General features: G+C 44.0%; 2 protein-coding genes across 3 annotated transcripts in view; one reads left to right on the top strand and one right to left on the bottom strand.

The window, feature by feature from the left end:
* LOC617705 (deleted in malignant brain tumors 1 protein-like) overlaps positions 1-3,633 on the top strand; it is an 82,544-nt gene extending 78,911 nt beyond the window's left edge. The window contains exon 37 of the mRNA XM_059882146.1: positions 2,897-3,633. Within this exon, the coding sequence (XP_059738129.1) occupies positions 2,897-3,188 (292 nt within the window). The 3' untranslated portion in view covers positions 3,189-3,633. The remainder of the gene's footprint in view (positions 1-2,896) is intronic.
* A 66-nt stretch (positions 3,634-3,699) lies between these two features.
* LOC100295742 (protein FAM24B) lies at positions 3,700-10,274 on the bottom strand. Of its 2 annotated transcripts, XM_024985957.2 has the most exons (4): positions 10,001-10,274; positions 9,088-9,208; positions 7,775-7,963; positions 3,700-3,888 (listed from the first exon to the last, which is right to left on the bottom strand). In XM_024985957.2, exons 1-3 carry the CDS (start codon positions 10,080-10,082, stop codon positions 7,780-7,782), a joined length of 387 nt encoding a protein of 128 aa, XP_024841725.1. In that variant the 5' UTR covers positions 10,083-10,274; the 3' UTR covers positions 3,700-3,888; positions 7,775-7,779. The 2 variants fall into 2 exon arrangements, with proteins under 2 accessions (XP_024841725.1, XP_010818441.1); XM_010820139.4 differs by lacking the exon at positions 3,700-3,888 and having other exon boundaries at positions 7,632-7,963.
* Between the last annotated feature and the right edge of the window lie 7,629 nt (positions 10,275-17,903).

Genomic DNA, 17,903 nt, shown 5'->3' on the forward strand with positions numbered 1-17,903 from the left:
TGGCAGTCCTAAATCAGAACATTGTGCCCAGAGTCTTCATCCTGTCCAGAGGTGGAGCCCAGACCCTAACCATCCCTCTGATCCCAGCTGAGGGCAGATAATTATAGGAAGTCTAGACAACATCCCTTGAATCCCCAGAGAGTCCTAGGCAGAGCCTGTGCTGTCTCAGGCTCTGCTGACTCATGCCTCTCTTCCCTCCAAGTTTTATAACTATTGCATTCCCCATTCCTCAGGGTATTTGGCCAGCACTGATGGGCTGCTGGGTTATCCTAGGCTAAGCTCTTACAGTGATGAGGTTTATTCTGGCACCTTTGGTTAGACATAACATTTGCCAAATTAGAACTCAGGCAAGATGTTTGCCTTTATAGCTCTTTTATCCCCCAACCAGCGCAAAATGCTTATGGATGGGTAATTGGCAACCAGTGTGAAGACATCAAAAACTCACTTTCTGATGGAAGCTCCAGAGTGGTAAGAGCCACTAAAGCGGTGAGCGCTTCCTAAAGCCCCTGAGAGGCATCATGGTGCCTGATTCCAAAAGTTGGGGAGGGCAAGAGGCAGCACCTTCCACAGGTAGAGTGAGCCACGGTGTGGGAAGTGCACAGATGTGGTACTAAGCCGCACTGAGTCAGAGAGAGAAAGCTCTTCCCTTTTAGGTCTCCCGTTTCAAAACTTGGCAAGGAGAGGGAGTTCCCTAGTGGTCCAGTGCTTAGGATGCAGTGCTTTCACAGCCGTGGCCCAGGTTCAATCCCTAGTCAGGGAACCAAGATCCTGTAAGCCGAGTGGCTACATATATCAGAGAGTCCAGAATTTAACAACTGTCATACTTCTGCCTATTTTATTAACAGGTTTTATTAGCTCTTCTTTCTCTAGTTTCCTAAGATGGGAGCTTGTTGTTGTCGTTCAGTTGCTAAGTCATGTCCAACTCTTTGTGACCCCGTGGACATAGCAATGCCAGGCTTCCCTGTCCTTCAGCATCTCCCTGAGTTTGCTCAAACTCATGTCCATTGCATCGGTGATGCCATCCAACCATCTCATCCTCTTTTGGCCCCTTCATCGTTGTGTAATGCCCCTTTTCATCTCTAATTATCCTGGCTCTGAAGTCTGTTTTGGCTGAAATTAATATAGCTAATCCAGCTTTCTTTTGATTGGTATTAACTTGGTAAATCTTTCTCTATCTTTTTACTTTTAATTAACCTTTATCTTTATATTTAAAATGGTCTTCTTATAGACAGCATATAGTTGGATCTTGTTTTTTTTTAATCTACTCTGGCAGTCTGTGTCTTCCAATTGGTATATTTAAATCATTCACATTTAAAGTGATAGTTGACATAGTTGGATTAAAATCTGCCTCCTAGTAACTGTTTTCTATTTGTTGCATTTGTTCTTTGTTTCTGCCTTCAATTCTCCTTTTGCTGCCATCTCTGGTTTTAATGCAGGTTTAATACATTTTATATGCTGGTTTTAATTGAGCATTTTATTTTATTCCATTTTATCTCCTCTAAATATATCATTTACTTCTTTCTTTAGTTTTTCAGTAGTTACACAAAATAAATTTTAAAATAAATTAAGTTCACCTTCAAACAATATGTACTGTGCTGTGCTTAGTTGCTGGAGAAGGCAATGGCACCCCACTCCAGCACTCTTGCCTGGAAAATCCCATGGACGGAGGAGCCTGGTGGGCTGCAGTCCTTGGGGTCGCTAGGAGTCGGACACGACTGAGCGACTTCACTTTCACTTTTCACTTTCATGCATTGGAGAAGGAAATGGCAAACCACTCCAGTGTTCTTGCCTGGAGAATCCCAGGGACGGGGAAGCCTGGTGGGCTTCCGTCTATGGGGTTGCACAGAGTCGGACACGGCTGAAGCGACTTAGCAGCAGCAGCAGCAGTGCTTAGTTGCTCAATGGTGTCCGACTCTTTGCGACCCCATGGACCATAGCCCGCCCAGCTCCTCTATCCATGGGGATTCTCCAAGCAGGAATACTGGAGTGGGTTGCCATGCCCTCCTCCAGGGAATCTTTCCAACCCAGGGATCAAACCCAGATCTCCTGCATTGCAGGAGGATTCTTTACCATCTGAACCACCAGAAAAGCCCAAGAATACTGGAGTGGGTAGCCTATCCCTTCTCCAGGGGATCTTCCCAGCCCAGGAATTGAACTGGATCTCCTGCATTGCAGGTGGACTCTTTACCAGCTGAGCTACCAAGGAAGCCCCTCGAATAATATAGCTACCAGCTTTAATCTACCCTTTTGAAAAAATAGAGTAGGTAATAGTTCTGGCTAGCATTTACTTTGTTTTGTTTTTCTGTTATGTTTTACAGTGCCTTTCTGTTTCTGGCTAGGAATGGTGGTTTTTTTCCTCTCATCAATTTAGTTCAGTTCAGTCACTCAGTCGTGACCAACTTTTTGTGACCCCATGGAGTGCAGCATGCCAGGCTTCCCTGTGCATCACCAACTCCCAGAGCTTGCTCGAACTCATGTCCATCGAGTCGGTGATGTCATCCAACCATCTCATTTTTTTCATAAAAGAAAGAGTGGGTAGTGGGAGGAACTCTGGTTGAAATTCAGAGGTTTGTGTCCAAGCCCAATTATTTGAGCCAGAATTAATCCACACCATGCTTTAAATTGGTACTTCCCAGGTGGCACAGTGGTAAAGAATCCAGCTGCCAATGCAGGAGACACAAGAGACGCAGGTTTGATCTCTGGGTCAGGAAGATCCCCTGGAGTAGGAAATGGCAACCCGATCCAGTATTCCCACCTGAAAAATTGCATGGACAGAGGAGCCAGGCAGGCCGCAGTCCCTGGGGTCAAAAAGAATCCACACGACTGAGCGACCAAACAGCAAACAACAGCGTGCTTTAAGTTAATCCTCTTGACCTGGGGTTTTTCTTCCCATCAGGTGCATCAAAGACAATACTTATATCAACCTGCACTCCCGGCAAAAGAATGTAGCCCAATTCAAGTTCAACATCTTCAGCATTCTCACCAGCTATGACGTGATCTATCTGCAGTGTAAGGTCACCATCTGCAAAGTGGGGGACCACTCCTCCCGCTGCTCCCAGGGCTGTGCAGGGCGAAGTAAGAGGGCCACAGGCCCCAGGAAGGCCACAGAAGAGCAGACTGAGCATTTCCAAATGGTGGGACCACTGGAGATCCACAAAGGAACTGATCAGAGAAAGACTCATGGGTGATTTCTCCGAGTTCCACATCAACCTGTTAGAAATTAGAAGCAAATTCTATTTCTGCTCAGCAAAATAATGTTGGATAAATCTGAGGTCGTCCTCATAGAGACAGATAAAAGGGCTAAAGAGGTTCTCTTCGAGGTTCTCTTCAAGGTTGATTGCTAAGTAAATCTTGTCTGACTACCAAATTTCTAAGGCAATTGCTGTCTTTGCAGCTAGGAGTCTTGCATTTTATAATTCTTCACTATCAAGAACTTGATCACTGTCTTAAACTGTACAACATGTCATAAAGAAAGTTATCTCTTGATACCACACTGCACTTAAAGGTATTTTTGGCTCCTTAATGTTTAGATGCTAGTAGTTGGATCTTTTTGTTTCTGTCACCCTGGTTGTGTGAGAATTTATTTTCAGATCTTGCCAAGGGCCCTGTGAAGAATAAACTAAGTGTCTATCAGAAAATCATTGCTTTTTTTTTTTTTAATATAGGCATTGGTCAGTTGAATCAAATGTCATTTACTCATTGTCGTTTACACAAAATGAGCTTTATTTGTCTGTTTCGAAGAAACCAAATTGGGCCTTGGCTTTGTTGAGCTTGGGTTAAGCTTGCAAATGAGAGCCTGAGCAACAATCACAGGAACCCTTGGGGACTGCTCTGTGGGGTACCACGTGCTTAGTCTGTCTCCCAGATCTTCAAAGCCTTACAGGAAACCTGAAAAGCAGACAAAGAAAGATTAGCATAGTCCCAAATCCTCCCTGAAAAGAAGGGCAGCACCCACATAATCTAATCTCTCATTATATCTGAACAGGAAGAATTCTGCATTAGGTTCAGTGCCCTCAAAGTTGTCTTTAAAGAAACAGACTTTTTTTCTCTTGTTTTTCAAGACATATTTAGTAACAGTATTTAACACATGAGCTCTCAAGTCCAGGGGATATACACTATTGTCAAGTCCCTCAGGGAGGAGGGCAGGGTTTGATGGGGCCCGGAAGTGAACCCCAAATTCCTGAGAGATAAAAATCTGATAAGTGACCGGAGGAGGGACATTGCCTCTAAAGTGAGACATGTCAGTTTCACTGCAAACACGCCCTTCACTGAAAACCATCTTGGTAAAAGTAAGTTCCCTGCGGATACATAGTAGAAGTTGATGTGTAATTAATGGTCAGTTTGATGAAGATAGCATCTTTATATCCAAAGTTAATTATCTCTCACAAGTAGCTTCATCCTCAGTCACATGAAACAGTGATTTTAGCATCTGGCATCTATTTTGTGCAAGTGCTTCAAATTAAAAAAAAAAAAAAGTTTTTCCAGATTACCAAGAGCTGCTAGAGTTTCCACTTTTAAAAGTTCGCCCATTAACTGTACTTATCTAAATCTTGCAGAGAAAGGCTAAGAGCTTCCAAAATTAGCACCTTATGGCCTTTAGCAAATCCCTAATGTGAAAAGTGTTGACAATTAATGCACTGAATTTTCAAGAATAAATAAATAAGGGACTTCCCTGGTGGTCCAGTGGCTAACACTCCACCCTCCCAAGGCAGGGGCCCTGGGTTCAATCCTCGGTCAGAGAACTAGATCCCACGTGCCACGACTAAGAGTTCACGTGGTGCAACTAAAGTTCCCACATGCCCAGCTAAGACCTGGCACAGCCAAGTAAATACAGAAATGAATTAAAAATAAATAAATAAATATGGCTCCAGTGAACTTCCAGTTCAGTACTCTGGGTGTAGTTCAGGGAATGGGACCCAGGAAGCTGCTCTTTCCAAAAGCACTCAGGTGATTCTTAGGAATGATGAAGTTTGAAAACCCCGGCTACTGTTAAGCACCTCATGTCGAACGGATCAAAATGCACTTAACAAGAACAAAGGTACAAACCGGAAGCTCCAATTAATACAGACAAAAATGGCCTGAGAGAAGCCTGCTCTCTCTAGCCAAAGAACCAACAAAGAGGCAGCTGGGCAGTTCTAGAAAACTCTGAGGCCATAACTTACTTGCTCCACGGGTGAAACTGTGGCCCCACCCCTTGCCTAGCCAGCAAAGGTGAAGTGGGGAGCCTGGACTTCCACCTGCTCTCCGTGCCCCTTACCTACCCTCTCCCCTCTCCTCCCCTCCCCTCCCCAGGGTGCTATCAGAGAAAGCAGAGTAAAGAGCTGGGCAATGAGGAGCCCCCTGCACCCTCGAGTCAGGTGGAGCCTGGACTTTCAGCTCCACCCAGCAGGTCAGAGACACTCCTTTGAGGCTGCTAAAACTATAGAAAAATAGCTTTGATATATATATATATTACATGCTAATCATGCATTGTATATAGCTCAATCACTCCACTACAAAGGAGTTTGTTTTTTTTTCAATAATTCCTGGTGATGGGATTTTACACTCTCTAGTGGGTCACAATATTTGACAGGTTTCACAGTATTACGCTATTACACCTGATGCATTTCTGAATACCCCTCTTGCATGGCCATCAGCAGGTGTTCAGTCAGTTCCTGATATCAGTTCCTGATAGAATGGTTGATGGGCCAGTAACCAGACAGTTTTCAAGTGCTGCTTGTAAATAATTTGATTTCCCCAACCTAGTTAAGTTCTTTTCACATTAGAAAAGATCTTGCCAGTAGCTGCGTTTAAGATGTATGAAGGAATGCAGAGGAGACTGACCTGCGTGGCCACTGGGGGAAGTATTTGGAAGATCTACATGAAACTATTAACAAGAAAATGGGGGGAATCTGTTTTGATTTGGACCTGGAATTCAATCAGGCACCTAAAGACTTGTTTGCCTTTATCTCCATGGTGTGTCCCCTGGCACACTGTATACTCATACGTAGGAGTAAAGAGAAAGCCTTTGGGCATCAGGAAAGTGGCTGCTGGTTAGGCGGCCCTCCCTCCCATTTTACATTAAGGAAACTGAGGCTCAGCGAGGCTAAGCAACTTCTGCAGTGGCAGGAGCTTGTGAAAGGCACAGTTGGTTTTGAATCAAGTCTGCCCGGTTCTAAAGCCTCTCTGTTATGTTCTGTTCCTACTGCCCACCAGAGGGGTGTCTCAAAGAACCCCTTACTCCATCCTGCCTCCCTCAAGGACCCTGCAATGCCTGGACTTAGGGTGTACGCCCCACATTTGGAACACACTTGCACAGGGCCTCCCGGGTTCTGGGCACTGTGCTGACCACTGAGTGGGGCTCAGAGAGAAATTGCACTGATGCTCAGGGGCTTGCTGGTGACAAGAGAAAATCCAAGTGCACTTGAACTTCTAAGATGAGGCAGGAAGTAGTAGATGCCAGGAGAGGAAATGCTCCAGGGACACTCAAGAAGGACTCGTCACTTCCAGCTGGCAGGTTTGGGGCAGGCTCCAGGGAAGGTGCAGGCTTGAATTTGCCTCTCGAAACCCTTACTGAGACTGGGGACACTCATGTCACCCTCCAGGCAGCTTCTCGGCCGCTCCAAGGGCTACTGTGTGAGAGCAGCTCACCTTGCTGGCTCTAAAGTGCTGAATGACCTTCCTCAGCCAAGCCTCAGCTAGATGAATGCCTCTCCGCCAGGAGGCGACCTCTTCCAAATGCTTAGTTCTACCATCGTTTTCTCCCTGTGAGCCTAGAGGTAGTAGTTATTTCTCATTATTTCCTGTTTTCCTTTTTCATCCTTTTTAGTAGGTAACCAACCACTTGTTACTAGTTAATTCCTTGAGTAAAACACGGGATGCTGACTAAGCAAAGGTTGTGCTAATGAGGGAAAGGACAAACTCTGGTTACAAACAGAGAGTCTGGGGTTGGAAGGGGGTTTCAGAGGCTCAGAGGAAAGAGCAGGGACAGAAAGGAGCAGCCCGAGCAGGAACGAAGAGGGGTGCATCCTCCTGCCTGTTGCTGAGACCAGAGGGATCGGGGCTTCACCACTCTTTACCACTCTTCACCACTTCTTTAACCTTCACAGGAGGTTAAAGACACTGCGGTTAAAGATACTGAAACAGCCGAGTCAGCAAAAATCAGTGTTAACAGTGATACAAAAAGAAGGAAAATCGGCTTCTGAAGATTTGGAGGATAGCAGGAGGAGGCATCTCAGGTTTTTTAAATGTCCTTTTGACACCACAGAGCTCAACCCCATCGTTACACAAATTAGGCGCCCTCCACCCAGAGAAACCCCGCCTGCCTAATACCCTCTGGGATGAATGGCGGTTCCCTCCTGGCCATGTAACATTGTCCACGGCACAGCAAGCTGGGTGAGAGTGAAGGAAGCCGGTAGAAGGAGAAGGGCTCGGGCACGGGAAGTTTACAGCAGAGTCTGAAACTGGAAACACTCTAACATCTATTTTTTTTTCCCCTGGGGTTGTATATATAGATGTATTTTCTACTCTTAACTCTCCTTATATTGCAATATAACATGATAAGCTAACTGCTCCAAGTCCCAAAGTAGGTAAGACACAAATGTAAGTACTTTTCCAACTAACAACAACAACAATACTGGAGGCAGAGAGGGTTATTTTCAATATTGCATTTATTCAAAAGCACATAAATATGGTATATAGTACATGATATAATGGAAACAGTATAAAACTTGACTTGAATAATAAAAGACTCTACTAAGAAAGAAATATTGTTCATGAAGATATTTGTACCCACCCAAGTCAGAGCCCCTCGTTTACATTACAGCAGCACGGAGGCAGGGCATCGAAGCCGGGATACAAGTTACATTCGTCACAGCACTGGAGGCTGGGATAAGACCCAGTGGTGAGGGCCGCACTGACCTTGTCCGGGTTGACCGTGGCTGGATTATTTTTTAAGGCCAAACAAACAGGTACCTTTGGCATGCTTAAGAAAAGACATACACAGAGCATAGGATTAGAATTTTTCTTCTCGGTCCACCTGTTACAACTGTCAGGGGGATCTGGAGAATTTGGGCCTGGAACCAATCAAACCCATGACACCAGCCCGAGATGAAAGCAGCTTTGCCCTCATCCCAAGTTCCTGTCCAACCCCTTCCTCTCCTAAGAGTGCCAGAAACGTAAGATGAGGTTCCAGCAAATGAGGGAGAGTGAGCTGCAAGTGCGGGTCACCCAGGTGATCACTGCAGGTCCGCCAAGTGCAGAGCACAACCCGGGAGGGTGCCGAGTCCACCGCCCCCGGGTGCTGGGGGTTACCTTCCTGCTCACAGGCTGAACTTCCCTAGAATGGGAACACGGCTGCTGCTTTTTTTTTGTTTGTTTGTTTGTTTTGTATTCTCCCCACTTATCACATAAAGAATCTGAGACATGGAGAAGCACAGTGCCTTGATCAAACACATACAAGTAGAGGAGGAGCTGGAAATAAAAACCGGGTCATTCAAAGCTTGAGGCAGGACTCTGTTCAACAAACATGCTGCCTTCTTGGAACGTTAATGCGTGGGAACACCACTGCTTCTGACGACCAGTCTCACCCATATTTGAAGGCTCCTTGCCCCCAAATTTAACGCTCCCTTTTCAGATCTACACTCCCTGGTGAGGCAAACCCCAGGATCTTCACACAACTCAGCTTCCCCAGGGTCCTACAGGCCCATCCCACTGTGCCCAGAGCCAGGGATCTGCTGAGAGCTCCCCAACTCAGGTGGGGGGAACATCAGCTCAGCCCATCCTCCGAGTGAGCAGAGGCAGACTCAGTCATGCCATCTTCAGTCTGCAATCCTATGGAATCAACCTGCTGAGGGTAAGGGAGGGCAAGGGACGGCAAAGCAGTGCAGACCCAGCAGCTGAGAACATTCTCCTTGTGAGCTCACAGCCCCAGACCAGAAGGGGTAGAAAGCCAGATTCTACCCTCCCCGCCATGATCCTCTCAAACTCTCCCACTGTTCCTGACCTCGCCCAGGGTGTGGCCAGAGGGCCAGGGATGACCCTGCTCAAGCACGGAGCCCCAGGATCCCATGTGAGGGGGTGTTAGCCCCTCTTACCCACATCACTCACTTCAGTGCGTTGGCTACTTTGTAGTAAAGACCGATGACAACGGCCATCAGAACGAGCATGGCCAACAGGATAGCGCCACCAATGCAGAACATAATTATCGCGTTAACTTTGGAGCTTTTATCTAGGCAGAGAAGTACAGGCAAGCAGTGAACCTGGCTTCCCTCCCCACAGTCACTTAGCAACCACAATATGCTTCCTTCAGTGGAAGAAGAATGAACCCTATGCTTGTAAAGCACAAATGAGTCTCCCTAGGGGGGTGCCCAGGACCATAAGTGGGCCCAGAGATGGGGAGAAAGGTTCATTTCTAAGTGAGATGGGACTGAAACACAAAGTCCAGAGAGAAGGAAGGAAAGACAGTGGGAAGAATCTTTTTCTCTCTTTCACATGCAGTAAAGTGCCGCTGTAAATAACCTGCCTACACTGGAGCAAATGGTTTTACTTCCAAACATCTGGGCCTCCAGGTTCACTTTCAGAGTCACCTCTGCTCACTTTCAGAGTCAGAATTAAACCCCTGCTGTACATTAGGCTTAAAAATCGCCGACAGCAATTATTAAGGGAACAACTTTCTTTAAATGTTATGTTCATTAATCCTAAGAATATACTCATCTCTTTTGTAAGAGATATGTGTTTCAGGAAAAGGAAGTTTTTCCATTCTCCCTCTGACAACTGCCAATTTTCTCCTAAACCCTAAATCTTTCCAGGAAGTCCAAGTTATGTGGAATAAGCAGTTTATTTAATCTATTTATGCTATTAAATAACATAAAATTTTATGTTATTAAATCTATGTTATTATATCTATTTAATCTATTTATTTAATCTATTTATCTATTAATCTGTTTATTTATGCCCTTAAAATGGGATAAAATGACCCAGAAGAGAGAATGAAACCATCCAACTGCCAAAGCATACTTACGAGAATCTAAGTCGTCAAAGCTGGATGAAGGCTGACAGTAAAAAAAAATTGCAATTAAAATAAACTTGAGGGAACAGTACATCTTATCAGGGATTTCTCAAACCTTTAATTTGAGAAAGAAAATTCTAACTGTCCCTGTTAGGAGTAAGTGAGATGTAAGTTTGAAGAGCTCGCTTTTAGAAGTGCAGCCTCCACCAGAGCAGAATGGAGAGTCAACTGTCCAGCTCCAACTTCCGTGCCAATCAGGCCATAAGCTGTGTGACATCAACTCTTTGGACATCAGCTCTCTTTCATGGAGTTCTGAATTCCATCCCATGTTCAGATTTTTGTGGTACCAATGGACATGTAAATGCCCAAATACTATTTTAAATCATTTCATTTCAAAATCACATTTTCAGGTTCTGTTTCTCTCAGAGGACTTTTTTAAGGTTTGACTGTTAATCAAAAGCAAATCTGGGGGTTCAATATAATAAAAAGACAGTGATGTGGGGAGGCTAATATCTAAAAATGGTCAATATTTCTAAAAGTACAATTATAGAAGGCTACTTAGACTCTGTTTTAGCAACACGAGGAAGTAGTATATACTTATAGCCACTTAAGTATATACTTGTAGCCACTTAGTAGGATTCAGATATAAGTTCACTGGAGGAGGGCACAGCAACCCACTCCAGTATTCTTGCCTGGAGAATCCCATGGACAGAGGAGCCTGGTAGGCTACGGTCCATGGAGTCACAAAGAGTTGAACATGACTGAAACAACTTAGCAAGCATAGGTTCACTGACTTCAGAATATTATCATACTTCATGGTTAAGACAAAAAGATTTCAAAAAGCAATTTGAATATCAGGATATCTTTTAAATCGGGGTTCTATGATTTCAAGGTACTCACATCAACAAAGCTTGTTCCATTAAATGAAAGAATTTAACTACAAAGGGTTAGTCCTTGTTGCTCTGGCCAAATCCTTTATGAGGTTACAAACAGCAAGGGAGTTATCACCAAAAATGGTGGCATAAGATCTCTGAAAATTCTCTCCTTTATAAAAGCAATGAAAATCTGACCAAAAAAAAATTGTCAGAATCAGGTTTTTCTGACTCTGAATACTAACTATAAGCTTTCAGCAGCTCAAGGAATATTTAAGAACTGAATTTCAGTATGAATAGCACACTTGCATGCTTTGTGGCACTGTTTCATTGTTCATTCTCCAGCTCCATGGAAGCCTTATTTTCAACAGCCCTGATTCCAATGCAGCCAACCAGATGGAGCAGAATAGAAGTAGAGCTCTTTCAAAGCCTCATTCTCAAGAACTGTCATTATCTGACTCATCTGCTGTTTTTCTGAAAGACCTCGCTTGCAAAAGCTATCTGTATTTGACCCAACTTGGAGTCCACTCAGTGCAAGAAGTCTTCTCACAGAACTTTCGGCAAAAAGTTTTCACTTCCTGGCTCTCTGAGCAGTGGATAATATTTGGGGTAAATGATTGTTGTTGGTCAGTTGCAAAGTCATGTCTGACTCTTTGTGATCCTATGGACTGTAGCATGCCAGGCTCCTCTGTCCTCCAGTCTCCCGGAGTTTGCTCATACTCATGTCCATTGAGTCAGTGATCTCATCCTCTGTCATCCCCTTCTCCTCCTGTCTTCAGTCTTTCCCAGCATCAGGGTCTTTTCCAATGAGTTGGCTCTTTGCATTAGGTAGTCAAACTATTGGAGCTTCAGCTTCAGCAAAAGTCTTTCCAATGAACATTCAGGGTTGATTTCCTTTAGGATTGACTGGTTTGATCTTCTTACAGTCCAAGGGATATTCAAGAGTCTTCACCAGCACCACATTTGAAAGCATCAATTCTTTGGTGCTTAGCCTTCTTTATGGAAAAACTGGTGAATTAGATCCATAGAGGTTTTGAACAAATCTAAAGGCTGTGCACATATGTAGAGCTGTGTGCATGCAGAGTTATGAGTATTCTCCAGAAAGACATGAGATGGCCCTGTGTATTATATCCCAGCTGACCTTTTTCCAAGCAGGAAATTAAAGGTAAAAGCAGTTTTCAACTTCTTGGCTGATACTACTGAAGGCATGCCCCAGTATGCACACAGAGCCCCTCATGAAAGACTGGGCAGTACACTGGATGCTGGTGGCTCAGATGGTAAAGAGGCTGCCTGCAGTGCAGGAGACCTGGGGTCGATTCCTGGGTTGGGAAGATTCCCTGGAGAAGGAAATGACAACCCACTCCAGTATCCTTGCTTGGAAAATTCCATTGACAGAGGAGCCTGACAGGCTACAGTCCATGGGGTCACAAGGAGTCAGATATGACTGAGTGACTTCACCTGTCCAATCATTAGCTGCCTATTAAACTAATCAATAAAGATTTCAGTGTTCACACATGACAAAGAATACTGACTTTATACAGAATTAGTTGAGAAAAGTCACTAAACAAGTATAACAAAACTTGGAAAATGGGAAGAACCTGATTTCCAGAGTTGCCATATTGTATTACAGTGTTTTATCTTGCTTTTGGGGGAGTAGGGGGGACACAGCATGTGACCTGTGGGATCTCCGTTCCCTAACTAGGGACCGAACCCAGGCCATGTGATAAAAGCCTGGAATCCTAACCACTAGGCCATCAGGGAACTCTATGTTATTTTAAATGTGCATTTTTCAATAAAAGGCAAGACGTGCAAAGAAAGAGGAAAGTATGGCCCATAAAATGAGGAGGAGGCAAGAAATCAATAAAAACTTTCCCTGAAGAAGCCCAGGTGTTGGCTCTGCTTGACAAAGACTTTAAATCAGCTATTTTAAACATGTCTAAAACACACCACTTCTAAAGAACTAAAGGAAAGTATGAGAATATGAAAAAAAGAAAAATTCACTGGAGGGGTTCAACAAATGATTTGAGCAGGCAGAAGGAAGAACTAGTAGACTTGAAGATAGGTCAGTTGAGATTACCCATCCAGTCTGAGGAACAGAAAGAAAAAATAAACTAAATGAACTTCCAATTTCCACTCCAAAATGTAAAGAGTTTGGGAACTGTCATCCTCAAAACAAGAAAAAAATCAGAACAAATTGAACACCAAGTCTTCTTAAGTAAACAAGAGAATTGAAGTCACAGGGAAAATAGCCACCTCTCCTCCCCAAGGGCTTCCCTTGTGGCTCAGCTGGTCAAGAATCCACCTGGAATGCAGGAGACCTGGGTTTGATCCCTGGATTGGGAAGATCCCCTGGAGAAAGGAAAGGCTACCTACTCCAGTATTCTGGCCTGGAGAATTCAGTCCATGGGGTCACAAAGAGTCAGACATGACTGAGTGACTTTCACTTACTTCACTCCCCAAAAAAGCTAAGAGGCAGGTAAAATCAGAGAATCATAGCATACAGAGTACCAGGAGCAGAAGCCACTGCTGGGACCAGCAACGGGTAGTAACACTTAAATAGTAATTGAGGAATTGCTGGAGAATCAATGAGGACTAACTTAAGAAAAAAGAAAAAAAAAACATTCCCCCTGAGGTCTCAGTTTTGGTTTTAGTGGACGGGGGCACACTTTCGTGAGCTTTATCTCTAAGAGATCAATTAGGTTCTTACGGTGAACACTGAAAAAAATCCCTCATGCTTTTGGTCTCCAGTGACACCATTGTGGAGGTGTCTTTGTTACTGCTGGGAGATAATAAAAATCCTGAATTTCCTCTAGGCTTCCTCTGATATCACCCCAGCAGTTAGGTGGAATAGTGTTTCATATCTACCAGGTGAGTGTGGGAGTCCAGAGTTCCCAAGGTCTCCACTGACACCACAGAGAATAGGAAGAGGTGTTACTTACTACCTAGGGATGAAAGCAATGGCAACCCACTCCAGTACTCTTGCCTGGAAAATCCCATGGACAGAGGGGCCTGGTAGGCTACAGTCCATGGGGTCGCAAAGAGTCAGACACGACTGAGCGACTTCACTTTCACTTTTCACTTTCATGCATTGGAGAAGGAAATGGCAACCCACTCCAGTGTTCTTGCCTGGAGAGTCCCAGGGATGGCAGAGCCTCATGGGCTGCCATCTGTGGGGTCGCACAGAGTCAGACACGACTGAAGTGACTTAGCAGCAGCAGCAGCAGCAGGGATGAAAGTCTCAGCTCTACTCAGCCTTCACTGGCACTAACCTGGAGAGAGGGGCTTGGGAAATCTCTTTACAGCCTGGTGGAATGGAAGTCTAGTTTCTCCACGAAGTCTCTGCTCGGAGAGGGGAGTAGTGGGGAGACAGGGAAGAGTAAGGTCATGGTTTTTTCTGTGATATTTGGCTGGAATACTGTCTTTTTAGGCTGCCTGTTTCCTACTCCTTTGGATAGAAACATAGGCTTTTGTTGGGCTTTTTTGTCTGCCCCCTGTGGTATTTGTAGGTTGCCAGCTTCTTCAGATCCAAGTCTGGAAATGTGAGGAAAAAACAAAATCCAGGGGACTCACCACTAGGTTTCCTTGAATCTAGCTAGTCTGTTTTCTTCTCTCCATCTTTCAGAGTCTTGCTTTACACGTTCAGGGTTTAGTTGCATAGTTAATACAAAACATAACGTAACTAGACAACATATTAAAAAGCAAAGACGTTTGCCAAAAAAGCCAAGAGGCAGGTAAAATCAGAGAATCATAGCATACAGAGTACCAAGGGTCCCTCTAGTCAAGGCTATGGTTTTTCCATGTGTGGATGTGAGAGTTGGACTATAAAGAAAGCTGAGCGCCAAAGAATTGATGCTTTTGAACTGTGGTGTTGGAGGAGACTCTTGAGAGTCCCTTGGACAGCAAGGAGATCCAACCAGTCCATCCTAAAGGAAATCAGTCCTGAATATTCATTGGAAGGACAGATGTTAAAGCTGAAACTCCAATACGTTGGCCACCTGATGCAAAGAATTGACTCACTGGAAAACACCTTGATACTGGGAAAGATTGAAGGCAGGAGGAGAAGGGGACAACAGAGGATGAGATGGTTGGATGGCATCACCAACTCGATGTACATGTCTTTGAGCAAGGCTTGGGAGTTGGGAAGCCTGGCATGCTGCAGTTCATGGAGTCGCAGAGTTGGACACAACTGAGTGACTGAACTGACTGAAGGAAAGGTACATCTACTCCATCTTACCAGAACATGTAGGATTTTGAAATCAACCCTCTATTTAATGATGAAAGCCACTTTCCCGCTGTATTTCTCCACACCCAATGTATCTTCATGCCTGAGCCTTGGCCAGATGGCTCGCTAGTCTCCTCTATCTGCTGAAATACTAATCCTGCAAAGCTTCACTAAAACACCGTCTTCTCTGTAAAATCTTCACTGATTCCCATCCGGCCTGCCTCCCATGTTCAGATCAGATCAGATCAGATCAGTCGCTCAGTCGTGTCCGACTCTTCGCGACCCCATGAATCGCAGCACGCCAGGCCTCCCTGTCCATCACCAACTCCCGGAGTTCACTCAGGCGCATGTCCATCAAGTCAGTGATGCCATCCAGCCATCTCATCCTCTGTCGTCCCCTTCTCCTCCTGCCCCCAATCCCTCCCAGCATCAGAGTCTTTTCCAATGAGTCAACTCTTTGCATGAGGTGGCCAAAGTACTGGAGTTTCAGCTTTAGCATCATTCCTTCCAAAGAAAGCTCAGGGCTGATCTCCTTCAGAATGGACTGGTTGGATCTCCTTGCAGTCCAAGGGACTCTCAAGAGTCTTCTCCAACACCACAGTTCAAAAGCATCAGTTCTTCGGTGCTCAGCCTTCTTCACAGTCCAACTCTCACATCCATACATGACCACAGGAGAAACCATAGCCTTGACTAGACAGACCTTTGTTGGCAAAGTAATGTCTCTGCTTTTCAATATGCTATCTAGGTTGGTCATAACTTTCCTTCCAAGGAGTAAGCGTCTTTTAATTTCATGGCTGCAGTCACCATCTGTAGTGATTTGGGAGCCCAGAAAAATAAAGTCTGACACTGTTTCCACTGTTCCCCCATCTATTTCCCATGAAGTGATGGGACTGGATGCCATGATCTTCGTTTTCTGAATGTTGAGCTTTAAGCCAACTTTTTCACTCTCCACTTTCACTTTCATCAAGAGGCTTATTATTTCCTCTTCACTTTCTGCCATAAGGGTGGTGTCATCTGCATATCTGAGGTTATTGATATTTCTCCCAGCACTCTTGATTCCAGCTTGTGTTTCTTCCAGTCCAGCGTTTCTCATGATGTACTCTGCATATAAGTTAAATAAACAGGGTGACAATATACAGCCTTGACGAACTCCTTTTCCTATTTGGAACCAGTGTGTTGTTCCATGTCCAGTTCTAACTTTTGCTTCCTGACCTGCATACAAATTTCTCAGAGGCCTCCCATGTTAGTTGCTTCTTTTTCTCTGCCTCCAGACCTTTGCTTGTACATCTCTGAAAATGTGAATTTCATTTACCTTAAGGTTTTCCAGCTCCTGCTTTAACTCTAAACAAACATTTGTCTTAAGTAAAGGAACCTACTATGCTCATCCTCACTGAACCCAATACTTTGAATTAAATTAACTGTGGGTTTCCTTTCCTCTCACTCAAAAACGTTTTATTTTTCCAAGTTTTTTTTTTTTTTTTCCTACTCCTTCCTGTTGAAGCAGCAATGATTCTGAGGTAAACAGTCTTGAATGAGTTAAGTCATGATTAAGGACACAGGCTATGTTGACTTTCCTTACAGAGCTGACCACTTCATCTCTTGGTTTCCTTCTATTCCTGTGGGTACTTGATTGCTGAGTTATCTGATAACTCTGTACATTGAAAGTGTTCTTTTCAAGATATGAATCTTATTAGGAACAAACTCTGGATCCCCCAAGTATCAGAAAGAGTCTAGAACCCATCAGGTGTTAGCATGTGTCATGGACAATGCCTCAAACATGAATTTTATCGAGTAACAATTTACCCCACCGGAGCCTCCAAATTCAGACATAGAAATAAATTCAGACATACCCATTTACCCCATGAAAACTTCATGAAATTAAAAATGTCATGTCCATAAAGATTCTGAAACACAGTGATACTCATTTGTTGAGAACTTGTCTACTTTTGCTGTCAAGGTAAAACAGCAGCCTCAAGTAGTGTCAATAGAAAACAGCCTACAAAATTTAAAAAATTTATTCAGTTTGGTTCAGTTCAGTTGCTCAGTTGTGTCCCCATAGACTTTGCGACACCATAGACTGCAGCACGCCAGGCCTCCCTGTCCATCACCAACTCCCAGAACATACTCAAACTCATGTCCATAAAGTTGGTGATGCCATCCAACCATCTCATTCTCTGTCGCCCCCTTCTCCTCCTGCCTTCAATCTTTCCCAACATCAGGGTCTTTTCCAATGAGTCAGTTCTTCGCATCAGGTGGCCAAAGTATTGGAGTTTCCGCTTCAGCATCCATCCTTCCAATGAATATTCAGGACTGATTTCCTTTAGGATGGACTGGCTGGATTTCCTTGCTGTCCAAGGGACTCTCAAGAGTCTTCTCCTACACCACAGTTCAAAAAAAATTTATTATCTGGCTCTTTACGGAAAGCTTGAGAATCTCTGATGGAACATCAGATGTATGCTCTCATCAGACTGTTACATCTCCTTTAACTTCTGTCTCATGTCTGAAAGTGGATAATATAAAAACTTTTAAAATAAAAAAATAAAATGCACATCACAAGAAAAGGATACAAGTCAAAATTTTTTTTCATAATTGCATATTTACTGAAAAATACATCAGAATAATGTAAATATGACTTACTAAAGCAAGTGAAGAAATAAAAATATACTTCAACCAAAATGCTAAAAACAAAACAAAAAACCTCCTCGCGAAAGAAATAAAAACCATAAAGATATTTGTTCCCAGCATTTCCAGGTTAGATTCCTTCACACAAATGAACTGTGGCAGGGGTGGGAAAAGAGAGCTCACCTGTAATTGGTGAAAT

This window comes from Bos taurus, chromosome 26, assembly GCF_002263795.3.
Source record: "Bos taurus isolate L1 Dominette 01449 registration number 42190680 breed Hereford chromosome 26, ARS-UCD2.0, whole genome shotgun sequence".
Taxonomy (NCBI): domain Eukaryota; kingdom Metazoa; phylum Chordata; class Mammalia; order Artiodactyla; family Bovidae; genus Bos; species Bos taurus.

Coding starts and splice junctions, on each gene's coding strand:
- LOC100295742 (XM_024985957.2), bottom strand. CDS start 10,082: ATGTACTGTTCCCTCAAGTTTATTTTAATTGCAATTTTTTTTTACTGT. Junction 9,209..10,000: donor CTTTGACGACTTAGATTCTC/GTAAGTATGCTT, acceptor TTCTCTGCCTAG/ATAAAAGCTCCAAAGTTAAC. Junction 7,964..9,087: donor AAAGTAGCCAACGCACTGAA/GTGAGTGATGTG, acceptor TCTTTTCTTAAG/CATGCCAAAGGTACCTGTTT.